Source organism: Oncorhynchus kisutch, linkage group LG18, assembly GCF_002021735.2.
Source record: "Oncorhynchus kisutch isolate 150728-3 linkage group LG18, Okis_V2, whole genome shotgun sequence".
Classification (NCBI taxonomy): Eukaryota; Metazoa; Chordata; class Actinopteri; order Salmoniformes; family Salmonidae; genus Oncorhynchus; species Oncorhynchus kisutch.
In genome coordinates this window covers 61,193,607-61,209,735 of record NC_034191.2, presented here as the reverse complement: position 1 = coordinate 61,209,735, position 16,129 = coordinate 61,193,607, and the positions used below count along the sequence as shown (strand labels likewise).

Below are 16,129 nucleotides of genomic sequence, written 5' to 3'. Positions count from 1 at the left end.
AGTGGTTTTGTCAGTATGGGGTATTGTGTGTAGACTGAAGAGGATTTTTTTTTCCTTATCCATTTAGGATAAGGCTGTAACGTTAAAAAAATAATTACAAAATGCGCTGTAGATAGATAGATAGATAGATAGATAGATAGATCTAGGAATGGTTTTAAATGAATGGAGCCCTGCCATAGACATGTGGGAGAGGAAATCTGTCCTTCAGCCTGTGAGAATATCTGGCCAGATACTTGGCCATCTAGCCATCTGTCTTCAGACAGAGATAGAAATTAAGCCAAGGCCTCCACACACCTTATAAATCACACATCATATTTTCCCGGTTTCAACACAACTCTCAGCACCCGTCATTCCTATCATAAGTTTCTGTGGTTTCAGAGGGAGCTTGCTACTAATGTGCCTTTTGAATACTGGGACACTATTTTCAGTTCCTCTGTATACATGAGACTAAACCAGTTCAGTTCAGCTCTAATTTCTGCACAGTTTATTATGACCGTCATATTGAACATTGTCTATTGTTACCAAATGATGCAACAGTAGGTATAATACAACAATAACTATATGTGCTCTCCTTTTCTTATACAGTAGTAATGGCTGGAAATAAAATAGCTATGTTTGGCCTGTGAGAAAGTCACTCAGTGTTGATTCTATTTAAATCTCTTCAAGGACACTAAACGATTGTTTTAACATCCCTTCCCTTTGGGGGGGGGATGTCAATTAATGTATTTCTAGTATATTTTATTATTCTGTCATTGTTTGTTTGGAACTCAATGTCATTGGAGGCTGCTGCCCTGCCTTTCCATGGGGCATATTGTCAGGCAGCCATGCTATCTGATCCTGGCTGGGTCCATAGCTCAGGGATGTTATTTGAATGCCCCCTAACCTTGGAGTCCTGCCCTGACCTGCTTGCGGAAAGATATATCCTCCCTCCTGATGTGTTTATTTGAAGAGGGGACAGTGAGCTGACTCCGCACAATTAGTAACAGATCAACCTTAAATCACATGTGATAAACCCAGAGCTGAGCTGACTCACAATAGACAGCATGCAGGTAGAGCTCACAGCTCACTTTATCTTGAGGGGGATACTTTAGCAATAAGGTAGGAGGGGCTGTAGTACATGACGCAAAGAGATGTGCCTGGAAACAGCTGATCCATATTACACTTTTGCAGTTATCTCTTTAAACACCCTATGGGCCCGTTTCCCAGACACAGATTAAGCCTAGTCCTTAGGACTAAACCCAGAGGTGCCGTATTGCTTTTATAAAACGGTTACCAAATATGACTCAAGTTTTTCCTGGTCAGGTGACATGGTGAACTCTGGGATCTTGCTATAGTTGATCATACAATGATGTCACGTCTCGGCACAACATACTTACTTTACAAGTTATTATCATCAATCCAACTTCAATTCAGATTGAAGTGTCACATGGACTAAAGCTATATTTTCCCCCTTTCGTTTACTACATAACAGCACATCAGCCTTGGGGTCAAGTCAAAATCCTCATAGGTCATAGTACAACCTGTCAGTTCTGTCAGTTCCTGTCAGTTCCTCTCTCTGTTTGCATGGTGGGTGCCATGTCCTCTTTATCTGCAGTTATTTACCGTGATCACATCACGGTGCATGTAAAAAATCTAGTAACGCTATGTCAGATTCCATACACAGCCCAGAGAGGCAAGTGTGTCTGCCTAACTGCCTGCCCCATCCCTTTATAAACCAACCCCTCGCCTGGATAACTCTGCCATGTGACGTGTCACAGAGACATGCCTGTTATCCCAGTTGGCCTTGGTTTGGGCTTAGCCCTCGAACCCTTCCTGGTGACACACACCCTCCTTCACAGGCTGCCTCACACATACTCCCTCCCTCCCTTCCTCCCCAGACCCAGGCCCAAGCAGATACACTCCTGTCACATGCTTCCAGGCCAACTCTGTCCTGTTCTCTCCAGCCTGCTGTCACCATCACATCACTGCCTCCTGTCTCTGTCACAGACCCTGCCAGGCCAAGCCTACTAACTCTCTCTGTCTTTCTCTTTGTTTATGCCCCCCCCCTCTCTCTTAACAATACATACACACAGACACATGCACACAAATGCGCTCTCACAAATTATATTTCTCTCACACTCTCATATACACTTCCGGGTAACTCTCTCGCTCCTCTCTGTGTTTCAGGGTCAGTATGGAGGAGGCCGACCTGTTGAAGGAGCGGCTCCAGGCCATAACGGTAAAGCTACAAAACAATACATCTTTATTGTTCCATTACACAGAGACAACAGACATTTGATCCTTTTTTTGCTGTCGCAGTACCCAAATTATTCTATTCATGTGAAAGAAAGAGCGGTGTTTCTGAAAGCTACACATTTAAATAGGTCAGAGGCATTTATGAAGCTATTTGTGTTGTGATGATTCTGCAAATGAGAATGGACGGCAACGGTATCTAGTAGCTGTGAAAGAGAGCTAGGAAATCATCAGGATATCTTGTTTTAGAAATGAAGGTCAAACACTTTAGTGTCAGGAAGTGAGAGTGAGCTCATCACTTCAGTTCAGTATGTAGCCTAAGAGATCTATAGACCTGATCTCTTTCCTCGTCTGATTTTCCTGTCTAGCTGTCTTCACGCTTCCCTGATTTCAGTAAACTTGCTTCGCTCTAGCTGTGCATCCACAGAGCTAGCTGTCAGTAGACTAGACTTCATCTGGGATATCCATTCTCCCTGGGGCTTAGTAATACAAGGATCAAACATGGGACTATTAATAGACAACAATATGTCTGACCACCACACTTTACATGACAGATATGTCTATGTAGTTATAACTTTTCCACAAAAATGAAGACAGACAGGCATTATTTCTCTTTGGGAATGCTAGCAACCATTAGAAAATAAGCATTACATCTTCTGATCTAATGTATGAAGTATTGTGTGGTTCTACACACACACCAAAATGGTGGGTTAAAAACAACCCAATTTGGGTTTTTTGGTAACACAGCGTTGGATGAATATTGGACAGAACACACAGTGAATTATTTTGACTGAGCTAGTTGGAATTCCTGAATAACCCAATATGTTGGGTTTTGGGGATTAAGTAAACATTGGTTAATTTAAGCATCAGTTGGGTATTTTTTTGTTTCATGCTTGGTTCACATAGCAGCTGGGTCTATTTTAATGTAATCCTTAGGTTATTTTCAGGAGACCTGGCTTATTTGGGGTGTTGTTATGGCTGTGTAAGGGAGGCGAAGTCAGGTGCAGGAGAGCAGAGTAGAGTAAACAGGCGCACTTTTACTCCGTTCAACAATAGGCACAAAAAATTACGCAAGTGCCCAAAAACACGGAACATAATCTATAAAAGTATTGCGCGTGAACATACACCGTTAACAATGAACAATTACACACAAAGACATGATGTGGAACAGAGGACTAAATACCTCCAGTCTTCTGATCTCAATAAACCAGCACCAATAACCCAGCATCAACAACCCAACCCTGCTCTTTTTAAAGAATAGATCGCAACGAAGTGACCCAAAGCCTGAACCCAGCAGTTGGGTCAACCTAATAATCCAACCATACAGGGTAGGCCTATACGCATAGGGCATTTCCTAGACAGAGCCATTGAAATAGTGTTTAAGTCCAGGACTAGGCTTAATCTGTGTCTTGGAAACCAACCCAAAGGGTATTTATAGAGAGAAACTGCTAAACTGTTATATTGAGCAGATGGACACTGTGGACAGGTTGTATCTGACTTGCTATGATGTCACAGGCACCTCTCTGCTTGATTGGACACAGTGGGGAGCTGGGGCATTCCCATTGGTTGGAATAGCCATGAATAGCTGTAGATTAATTTAAATCTATGAAACGACAAAAACAGGTGGAATCTCTCCATTGACAAAGCCACGCTTGAATGTCTTCACAGGAGAAAAGAAGAGTCCAGGACGACATCGCAAAAAAAAGGAGACAAATTGAGGAGGAAAAATTAAAACTCCAATGTTTGAAGGTACGTTTTAGTACAAACTATAATTTACAGTGCACTCGGAAAGTATTCAGACCCCTTGACTTTTTCCACATTTTGTTAAGTTACAGCCTTATTTTAAATTTTCCACATCAATCTACACACAATACCCCATAATGACAAAGTGAAAACAGGTTTTTAGAAATTTGGGCAAATGTATTAAAAACAATAAACATAAATACCTTATTTACATAAGTATTCAGACCCTTTGCTATGAGACTCACAATTGAGCTCAGGTGCATCCTGTTTCCATTGATAATCATTGAGATATTTCTAGAAACTGGATTGGAGTCCACCTGTGGTAAATTCAATTGATTGGGCATGATTTGGAAAGGCACACACCTGTCTATATAAGGTTCCACAGTTGACAGTGCATGTCAGAGCAAAAACCAAGCCATGAGGTCAAAGGAATTGTCTGTAGAGCTCCAAGACAGGATTGTGTCGAGGCACAGATCTGGAGAAGGGTCCCAAAAATGTTTTGCAGCATTGAAGGTCCCCAAGAACGTAATGGCCTCCATCATTCTTTAATGGAAAAAGTTTGGAACCACCAAGACTCTTCCTAGAGGTAGCTGCCCAGCCAAACTGAACAATCAGGGGAGGAGGGCCTTTTCAGGGAGGTGACCAAGAACCTGATGGTCACTCTGACAGAGCTCCAGAGTTCCTCTGTGGAGATGGGAGAACCTTCCAGAAGGACAACCATCTCTGCAGCACTCCACCAATCAGTCCTTTATGGTAGAGTAGCCAGACAGAAGCCACTCCTCAGTAAAAGGCATATGACAGCCCGCTTAGAGTTTGCCAACAGACACCCAAATGACTCTCAGACCATGAAGATTCTCTGGCCTGAATGAACTCTTTGGCCTGAATGCCAAGTGCCACGTCTGGAGGAATCCTGGCACCATCCCTACGGTGAAGCATGGTGGTGGCAGCATCATGCTGTGGGCATGTTTTTCAGCGGCCTGGACTGGCCGACTAGTCAGGATCGATCGAAAGATGAAAGGAGCAAAGTACAGAGAGAAATTTGATGAAAACCTGCTCCAGAGCACTCAGGACCTCAGACTGGGGTGAAGGTTCATCTTCCAACAGGACAATGACCCTAAGCACACAGGCATTTCTGGAGAGACCTGAAAAAACCTGTGGAGCAACATTCCCCATCCAACCTGACAGAGCTTGAGAGTATTTGCAGAGAGGAATGGGAGAAACTCCCCAAATACAAGTGTGCCAAACTTGTAGCGTCATACCCAAGAGGCTGCAATCACTGCCAAAGGCGCTTCAACAAAGTACTCAGTAAAGGGTCTGAATACTTACGTAAAAATGATATTTAATTAATTTTTTATACATTTGCAAAAATGTCTAAAAACCTGTTTTTGCATTGTCATTATGGGGTATTTTGTTTAGATTGATGAGATCTTAAAAAAAATCAATTTTAGAATAAGGCTGTAATGTAATGTGGAAAAGGACAAGGGTTCTGAACACTTTCCGAATGCACTGTACATTGTTAAAAATCTAGTGCATGTGCATTTTATCTGAAGTCAAAAAGAATGGAATGGAATTTAAATATCTACGCAGTCATTGGGGACACACACAACAGTTGTTGAGTTACAACACTATAGTTCATGGTGTAACATAGTCTATTGATGGTTTCCCCAAATAGAAAAAAGCCCTTCGAGAGCAATGGCTGATGGATGGGCTAAGCCCTCAGAGTGAGGAGGACCAGGAGGCCACCAAACTACAGGCCCAGGGCGACCAGGAGCAAACCCTATTACTGCAGAGTAACATTGACAGGTACATCTTAGAATGGGATGTGTGTGTGTGTGTGTGTGTGTGTGTGTGTGTGTGTGTGTGTGTGTGTGTGTGTGTGTGTGTGTGTGTGTGTGTGTGTGTGTGTGTGTGTGTGTGTGTGTGTGTGTGTGTGTGTGTTAGTGCTGTGATTAACCAAAATGTCGTACTTTTTTTCAGTTATTAAACAACTAATTGACTGACATCGGTTTAATTACTTGAGAGAAATTCCATAGAGAGAAATCATGTCAAGCACGTGAAACATCGCATCAAGAACGAACTCTGGCACGCTGTAGGGTGTTTTTAATAGGGAAATATTCAACCTATTAATACGTGGTAAAACCTCTTAGCGAGTTTTAACCAATAAGTTAGGTAACAATCTGATTCCTTAAAGTAGTGGAAGACTATAGCACACTCACAGGAAAAAAGGGTTCCAAAAGGGTTATTCGGCTGTCACCATAGGAGAACCCTTTTCGGTTCCAGGTAGAACCCTTTTTGGTTCCAGGTAGAACACTTTTTGGTTCCAGGTAGAAGTCTTTTGGGTTCCATGTAAAACCGTCTGGAACCAAAAGGGGTTATTCAAAGGGTTCTTCTATGGGGACAGCCAAAGAACCTTTATAGGTTCTAGATAGCACCTTTTTTTCGAAGAGTGTACAGGAGCCACGTGTACCATGTGTGTGCCTTCCAAAATGTTCTTTGGGTGATTGAACGTGGTACAAGTGAGACGTTGTATGATGTCTTTATATTCAAAAGCATGTCATCTAGATGTTGAGTTGATCAACCTACAGTGGGGCAAAAAAGTATTTAGTCAGCCACCAATTGTGCAAGTTCTCCCACTTAAAAAGATGAGAGAGGCCTGTAATGTTCATCATAGGTACACTTCAACTATGACAGACAAAATGAGGAAAGAAAATCCAGAAAATCACATTGTAGGATTTTTAATTTATTTATTTGCAAATTATGGTGGAAAATAAGTATTTGGTCACCTACAAACAAGCAAGATTTCTGGCTCTCACAGACCTGTAACTTCTTCTTTAAGAGGCTCCTCTGTCCTCCACTCGTTACCTGTATTAATGGCACCTGTTTGAACTTATCAGTATAAAAGACACCTGTCCACAACCTCAAACAGTCACACTCCAAACTCCACTATAGCCAAGACCAAAGAGCTGTCAAAGGACACAAGAAACAAAATTGTAGACCTGCGCCAGGCTGGGAAGACTGAATCTGCAATAGGTAAGCAGCTTGGTTTGAAGAAATCAACTGTGGGAGCAATTATTAGGAAATGGAAGACATACAAGACCACTGATAATCTCCCTCGATCTGGGGCTCCACGCAAGATCTCACCCCATGGGGTCAAAATGATCACAAGAACGGTGAGCAAAAATCCCAGAACCACACGGGGGGACCTAATGAATGACCTGCAGAGAGCTGGGACCAAAGTAACAAAGCCTACCATCAGTAACACAGTATGCCGCCAGGGACTCAAATCCTGCAGTGCCAGACGTGTCTCCCTGCTTAAGCCAGTACATGTCCAGGCCCGTCTGAAGTTTGCTAGAGAGCATTTGGATGATCCAGAAGAAGATTGGGAGAATGTCATATGGTCAGATGAAACCAAAATATAACTTTTTGGTAAAAACTCAACTCGTCGTGTTTGGAGGACAAAGAATGCTGAGTTGTATCCAAAGAACACCATACCTACTGTGAAGCACGGGGGTGGAAACATCATGCTTTGGGGCTGTTTTTCTGCAAAGGGACCAGGACGACTGATCCGTGTAAAGGAAAGAATGAGTGGGGCCATGTATCGTGATGCAAGGGCATTGAAGATGAAACGTGGCTGCGTCTTTCAGAATGAGAATGATCCTAAACCCACCACCCGGGCAACGAAGGAGTGGCTTCGTAAGAAGCATTTCAAGGTCCTGGAGTGGCCTAGCCAGTCTCCAGATCTCAACCCCATAGAAAATCTTTGGAGGGAGTTGAAAGTCCGTGTTGCCCAGCAACAGCCCCAAAACATCACTGCTTTAGAGGAGATCTGCATGGAGGAATGGGCCAAAATACCAGCAACAGTGTGTGAAAACCTCTCTTGTCTTTTTAAGAGGGAGTACTTGCACAATTGGTGGCTGACTAAATACTTTTTTGCCCCACTGTATATACCATGACATCTCATGATTTTGTCTGTTTAACCATAAACGGGTCATGCTTCTGGCAATCCCCAATAGCACATTGTGCATATAATCTGGGATAGGTCCCACTATTATGTCAAAATGTTCAAGCTCAGATAAAATACTGGGGCCTTAAATTCATTTTACAGCTATCCCAGACTACTTTGCTAAATCTATAAATAAATACTCCAAGACTGATTTCTGAGTTGACAGTTTTCCTCAAAAGGATATGCCTTCTTCCCTTTGCTATTACAGTACCTTTATGGAGACAAAAAGAGCAGCCAAATTCCCCATTAAACTGTTTAAAGTTTTGAAGAAGAGGTCTGGCAGCTGTGTAACTGACTAAAATTAAATAAAAGTTTTGTTAGTCATAATTTCACCTTCAGGATTTTTCCATTTGACACCTTGATCTTGCAAAGTAATACATTCAGCTACAAAATGTTTCAAGCACGTGTTCATGTGTGGCTTTTGGGGCCCAAACCATAAACTGCAGAGGAGGACGTGTTTGTTCTCAGATGTACAGGAAGCTCATTAACAGTACGAAGATGTGGTCAAATGCTAAAAAAGACGAGGATTTAAAAATTGGAACTCACAACTGAAGGAACAGATTATCGGGAGAATTTAGAGGCGACAGTTCCTTATACATCTTCCCATCATATATATATATATATATATACAGTGCCTTGCGAAAGTATTCGGCCCCCTTGAACTTTGCGACCTTTTGCCACATTTCAGGCTTCAAACATAAAGATATAAAACTGTATTTTTTTGTGAAGAATCAACAACAAGTGGGACACAATCATGAAGTGGAACGACATTTATTGGATATTGCAAACTTTTTTAACAAATCAAAAACTGAAAAATTGGGCGTGCAATATTATTCAGCCCCCTTAAGTTAATACTTTGTAGCGCCACCTTTTGCTGCGATTACAGCTGTAAGTCGCTTGGGGTATGTCTCTATCAGTTTTGCACATCGAGAGACTGACATTGTTTTCCCATTCCTACTTGCAAAACAGCTCGAGCTCAGTGAGGTTGGATGGAGAGCATTTGTGAACAGCAGTTTTCAGTTCTTTCCACAGATTCTCTATTGGATTCAGGTCTGGACTTTGACTTGGCCATTCTAACACCTGGATATGTTTATTTTTGAACCATTCCATTGTAGATTTTGCTTTATGTTTTGGATCATTGTCTTGTTGGAAGACAAATCTCCATCCCAGTCTCAGGTCTTTTGCAGACTCCATCAGGTTTTCTTCCAGAATGGTCCTGTATTTGGCTCCATCCATATTCCCATCAATTTTAACCATCTTCCCTGTCCCTGCTGAAGAAAAGCAGGCCCAAACCATGATGCTGCAACCACCATGTTTGACAGTGGGGATAGTGTGTTCAGGGTGATGAGCTGTGTTGCTTTTACGCCAAACATAACGTTTTGCAATGTTGCCCAAAAGTTCAATTTTGGTTTCATCTGACCAGAGCACCTTCTTCCACATGTTTGGTGTGTCTCCCAGGTGGCTTGTGGCAAACTTAAATGACACTTTTTATGGATATCTTTAAGAAATGGCTTTCTTCTTGCCACTCTTCCATAAAGGCCAGATTTGTGCAATATACGACTGATTGTTGTCCTATGGACAGAGTCTCCCACCTCAGCTGTAGATCTCTGCAGTTCATCCAGAGTGATCATGGGCCTCTTGGCTGCATCTCTGATCAGTCTTCTCCTTGTATGAGCTGAAAGTTTAGAGGGACGGCCAGGTCTTGGTAGATTTGCAGTGGTCTGATACTCCTTCCATTTCAATATTATCGCTTGCACAGTGCTCTTTGGGATGTTAAAGCTTGGGAAATCTTTTTGTATCCAAATCCGGCTTTAAACTTCTTCACAGCAGTATCTCGGACCTGCCTGGTGTGTTCCTTGTTCTTCATGATGCTCTCTGCGCTTTTAACGGACCTCTGAGACTATCACAGTGCAGGTGCATTTATACGGAGACTTGATTACACACAGGTGGATTGTATTTATCATCATTAGTCATTTAGGTCAACATTGGATCATTCAGAGATCCTCACTGAACTTCTGGAGAGAGTTTGCTGCACTGAAAGTAAAGGGGCTGAATAATTTTGCACGCCCAATTTTTCAGTTTTTAATTTGTTAAAAAAGTTTGAAATATCCAATAAATGTCGTTCCACTTCATGATTGTGTCCCACTTGTTGTTGATTCTTCACAAAAAAATACAGTTTTATATCTTTATGTTTGAAGCCTGAAATGTGGCAAAAGGTCGCAAAGTTCAGGGGGCCGAATACTTTCGCAAGGCACTGTATATATTATCTATAGAAGATTGGTTCTCTTTAACTATCAAATCTATGCTTTAGATCGTTTACAATCTCAGGTTCCTGCAACATATTCTTTATTTGCTCTTCCAAAGGCAAATATATATTTTTTAGATACGTCTTTGTCTTTCCGGTTTTTCGATTGCCCTCTCACAGCTCCTGCAATGCACCTTCACATCAGAATGTTCCACCAAGACAACAATTCTCACACGTAGTGAATTTCCATGTACTGTTTCATGTCATCAAAACACTTGTAAAATACATTTGAGACACTAATGGAATTACTCCCACCCACAAGATTCATGATGATGTCCTCTTGGCAATCAGTGGTCAAACTATACTTAAAATTTACAGACAGACGCAGAAGTTCATTTAGTTCTTAAGTCTGTTTGGGCTCCGTGTCTGTCTCAGCCATCTGGGACTAGATCATCTTCTGAGTTGTATTGAAGACCATCTGCCTCAGAACAAAGATCGGGATGAGGACGAAGGCCATCCACATGGGTCGGTCCAGCACAGCCCGATTGATGTCCACCCAAATTGTTTTGTCCAGTGCTGAGAGGCAGTACTTGAATTTAATTGAAATGTCTTGAACTGTCCACACAAACACTTTTGACCAGCAAGAGGATAAAACCTATCATGTGCTACAATATATTTAGTACCCTCTCTCTGATCATATAGTAACAGTGTTTAGAAAGTTCATGTTTGTTCTCTTGTGGATTCCTATAACAACAGTGTTCGGGCAGATGTTGTTTCAGGTACCTGTGAATTTCTACAGTAACAGTGTTAGTGCTGTTGAAAACATACGGTGGTGTGCCAGTCCAAATAAAACACACGCCCCTGTCCTAAATGACTACTGGTCTGTCGAATTGATTTCACATTATGAAAAATAACTCACTAGCTAACCTAAACTCAGTTGGTAGATTCTCTGTTCTCTCTTCCCTGTCTCTCCTAGGTATGTAGATTATGCATTTCTGTCATCATAACTATGTTACTGTTCATCCATTAAGGCATCCATGTAACACAGGGGGGGCATAACAATTACGTTCTCTGAAAAATGTTGTTTCATCTCCCATTCATATCATCGCATATTCTGTTTACTTTTTTATTTATTTTATTTGATTTATTTTACCTTTATTTAACCAGGTAGGCAAGTTGAGAACAAGTTCTCATTTACAATTGCGACCTGGCCAAGATAAAGCAAAGCAGTTCGACAGATACAACGACACAGAGTCACACATGGAGTAAAACAAACATACAGTCAATAATACAGTATAAACAAGTCTATATACAATGTGAGCAAATGAGGTGAGAAGGGAGGTAAAGGCAAAAAAGGCCATGGTGGCAAAGTAAATACAATATAGCAAGTAAAACACTGGAATGGTAGTTTTGCAATGGAAGAATGTACAAAGTAGAAATAAAAATAATGGGGTGCAAAGGAGCAAAATAAATAAATTAATTAAATACAGTTGGGAAAGATGTAGTTGTTTGGGCTAAATTATAGGTGGGCTATGTACAGGTGCAGTAATCTGCTCTGACAGTTGGTGCTTAAAGCTAGTGAGGGAGATAAGTGTTTCCAGTTTCAGAGATTTTTGTAGTTCGTTCCAGTCATTGGCAGCAGAGAACTGGAAGGAGAGGCGGCCAAAGAAAGAATTGGTTTTGGGGGTGACTAGAGAGATATACTTGCTGGAGCGTGTGCTACAGGTGGGAGATGCTATGGTGACCAGCGAGCTGAGATAAGCGGGGACTTTACCTAGCAGGGTCTTGTAGATGACATGGAGCCAGTGGGTTTGGCGACGAGTATGAAGCGAGGGCCAGCCAACGAGAGCGTACAGGTCGCAATGGTGGGTAGTATATGGGGCTTTGGTGACAAAACGGATTGCACTGTGATAGACTGCATCCAATTTGTTGAGTAGGGTATTGGAGGCTATTTTGTAAATGACATCGCCAAAGTCGAGGTTGATACTTGATGTGACTGATTTAAACTTACTTCTTTCATTGTGGTCATCTTCCTTCAATGTGATGTCAGAATAGTGTCCCCAAAGAGAGAGTCATTTAATATAATATTGAAATGAGCCATTATAATATCAGATATAGCTAACGTTACTTACAACCATAATTGTCACTAACAATAATGACTAATTCCACAAAATTTGTAGGCCACCATAACTTATCTGCCAAGCTGTAGCCTTAAATAGAAGCCTATTGCAATGAGATATTTACCACTTAAAATATAGATAGCTAAATATCTTGGTATTAAATCCTACCAGCATCTATAAGGGGACAAGGCGAGACTCAGATGCAGACACAGGAGGCAGCTGGTTTGAGTCTTGATATTTATTAAACAAGCCTAAAGGGATAGGCAAGAGAATGGTCGTAGACAGGCAAAATTGTCAAAACCAGTTCAGAGTCCAGGAGGTACAAAGTGGCAGGCAGGCTCAAGGTCAGACAGGCAGGTACAGAGTCCCGAAAACAGTCAAGGGTCAAAAACCGGGAGGACTAGGAGTACGGGAAACCGGGAGGACCAGGAGTACGGAAAACCACTGAAAAGCATACATGACAAACTGGCACAGAGAGACAGGAAACACAGGGATATATACACCAGGGATAATAAGTGACACCTGGAGGGTGTGGAGACAATCACAAGACAGGTGAAACAGATCAGGGTGTGACAAGAATCAACAGTTTAGTGTGGTTGAACAGCTTCCCGCACACAAAATGTACGCCATGGGAGAGGAATGTACACAACACAGCGACAAGAGGGATAGAGACAGTTTGTGAGGTAGCTTTTGATAGTTGTAGCAGTCTTGAAAATGCCTTATCTACTTTGAAGAACTAATAAAATAGTGATTTTGTCAGAAAGCTCTGCAGCATGGGCAACTGTGGCAACCCAACAATCATGGGCCAACCTTTTCGCTAGCCAAGAGGAACTTGGCTCGTTGGGGAGCACAGAGATAGCGTTAGATGGTTGTCTGGTAGTCTTGCTGCTACTGCCTCAGAAGAGATGAGATGTGAAGAAATGAAATAATAAAGTACTTATATGAAAAATAAATAATATACACAACAAAAATATTTGATTTAAGTAATGTGAATAAATGATGGTAAGTAAGTGCTAAGGAGTGATGGTAGTCACTACATCATGGGTAGTCACTACATCATGGGGTCCTTTTCATTTCTTTATTATGTGTTGGTAAGCGACAATGGAGTGTTTTCAATGTTTTGGCAATTGAATGTTCTAAATATTTGGCTTTGGAATTTCAATTTTAAAAAGCTACAAAAATAATTCCAAGGTCATATTTCAGAATGCATTTAATGTAAAAAATAATCATAATAATCGAAAACAGTGATTATTTTTTTTAAACCGAACCGAAACTGAACTGACCTCAAAAAGCACAAATCGCTTGGCGATAGTGCGCTTGTGCGTTCGTCCATGTTTGCTTGTGTGTGGCTGAGTGCAGTGCACACATTCACGCGTTAGTGAGTCAAGAGCATACGTTTCTAAGTCAAAGGGCAACACATGAGATTTTCAAACGCTTTCCCTTTCTAGCCTGAGCTACTATGAGTGGGAAACGATTGGAAGGATTATACAGAGATGGCGCTCCTTAACCCACTGCTTAACCCCTGTGAGAGGCTTTGTGTGTCAGCCAACGGTCGTACAGACAGTCTTCCCACCCCAACCATTGTTACGTAACAACCTGTCTACTGTTCTTATAGCCCTGCCTGCTTAAACCAACCCCCTTAGAGAGGATTACTCCCTCAGAGTCAATGCAGATATATTTAAGCAATAAGGCCCGAGGGGGTGTGGTATATGGCCAATATACCACGGCTAATATACCACGATGCAATGTAGAGTGCCTGCAACACAGCCCTTATCCGTGGTATATTGGCCATATTTCACAAAGCCCCGAGGTGCCTTATTGCTATTAGAAACGTGTTACCAATGTAATTAGAGCATAAAAAATACATGTTTGGTCATACCCATGGTATACTGTCTGATATACCATGGCTTTCAGCCAATCAGCATTCAGGGCTCGAACCACCCAGTCTATAATAAGTACTTTAAGAGAGTAATAGTACCATTATGCAATAACAATACTAACTTCTTGAGAGTATAGAGTGTTACTCTCTAGTGTTATAGTGTTAGTGTATATAGCTTTTAGTATAGCTCTCAGAGTATAGCTGTAAGTGATAATATGTTCTATCAGAGAGAGGCACTGTTATATTTTCTGATGGTAGAACATTAATAGAGAGACGAGTGAACTGGAGGGACCCGTCTGTTGTCTCTCCTGCCATGCTGCCAGCAGTGATGTGATGAGATGGGCTCTGTTCACTGGACAGTATCAGAGTTGTGTGATAAAGCTATGTCCTAAATGGCACTCTATTCCCACCCTTTGCGTCCCGGTCAAGAGTAGTGCACTATTCAAAAGTAGTGCACTATATAGGGAATAGGGTGGCATTTGGGCGCAGACAAAAGCGCCAAACCAATCTAGAGAGAAATCCTCCTCATCACCTGGACAAAACAACCTATCAAGGATCCGGATGAGGGTTCAGAAATAGACTTTGACCCCTGACCAAAACGACCACATTTAGAAAAACACATAAACATCCTATCAATTTTCACCTTAATGAGAGTATGATTGAATGTAAAATATTTAAATATTGGATGCAAGTAAAATAGTCATGTTTTTCTATTTGATATGAGCCAAATACGGTACATATTCAGTGTTGTTTTGATTGACATCCAATACTGACAGCAGCATACTGATAGACACAAATTCAATCAAGCAATCTATCTCCATCAAAGAACAAGCATAGTCATTGCATATGCTAATTTACATGCTAAGCTATAAGTGACCGACTACCAATGATTACGGTTGCAATGGATAAGGTCATTTCCATGCAAATGTCAATTTGTTTTTCCGATTTCCATATGAATACCACTGCTTGCTGAGTGATTACTGTCTGTTTGGGCTGATTGCGGCTGCTAAACTGCTCTATGTTTCTCAACCACTTTACAGAATGGAGACGGAAATAGAGGCTCTGGAAACACAGGAGCTGCAGATTTCAGCCAACGAGGAAGTGATTCTGAAGAGACTGAAGGAGGTGGAAAGGACTGCAGAGGACATCATCAAGGTATTGCTCGTCTAATACTAACATTAGACCATTACTTTGTGCTTATAATGTGGGACTTGTATTTATATCCATTATTCTGGTTCTTTGGGAGAACAACAAGGGTTCCTGGGTATTAAGCCTAATGCTTGAATCTTGAGTGTACTTGGATTATCATTCTCACCGTCAGCCTTACACTAACAGCAAATGGGGTGATGGATAATGTCTAATAATCTGTGTCTATGTTCTTTATATCTATGGGGCATGGCTTCATTCCAATGAAATGGAGGATATTAATTGAATATGCAGGTAGTGATTTGTGTTAAAGTTGTTGTTTTTACTGTGGTTACTGGTTACTGTGAAATGACTGTGTGGGTGTGTGGCGGTTAGCAAAGGTCTGCTTTCAGAGGAAAAGGTGATGCGAAATGGAAGGCAATTATATTGATGGAGGGCAGAAGGTGCCACTGTTCTAGTTGCATGTTTTCTGATTCCTTGGATATGGTGTCTAATCACTAAGTGGAAACAAACCTCGAGACGTTTGGAAATCATCACTAATTACTAACATCCTTCCTTTTTCACCTGGCTTGTTGTGATTTTCACATCATCCTTTCAGTCGCTTTTGATTGTGAACACCTGTATCTCCACACAGGAGTTAAATGCAGAGTACCAGGCAGGTAAATACATTTTCCTAACATTATATTCCTATATTTATTCCATGTTAACATCTTCTGGTGGACCTGTTGGCATATGTGAACTGACTGGGATGTTATCTTTAC

The 16,129-nt window shown here is 41.5% G+C and overlaps 1 protein-coding gene across 2 annotated transcripts in view; it reads left to right on the top strand.

The window, feature by feature from the left end:
• The window catches only part of palmdb (palmdelphin b), a 41,526-nt gene that overhangs the window by 11,904 nt on the left and 13,493 nt on the right, over positions 1–16,129 (top strand). The window contains exons 2-6 of one of the 2 annotated variants that reach the window (XM_031796420.1): positions 2,167–2,218; positions 3,901–3,981; positions 5,648–5,778; positions 15,263–15,377; positions 16,003–16,027. In XM_031796420.1, coding sequence (XP_031652280.1) covers positions 2,174–2,218; positions 3,901–3,981; positions 5,648–5,778; positions 15,263–15,377; positions 16,003–16,027 — 397 coding nt within the window. In that variant the 5' untranslated portion in view covers positions 2,167–2,173. The remainder of the gene's footprint in view (positions 1–2,166; positions 2,219–3,900; positions 3,982–5,647; positions 5,779–15,262; positions 15,378–16,002; positions 16,028–16,129) is intronic. The other variant, XM_020509099.2, reaches the window with a different exon arrangement.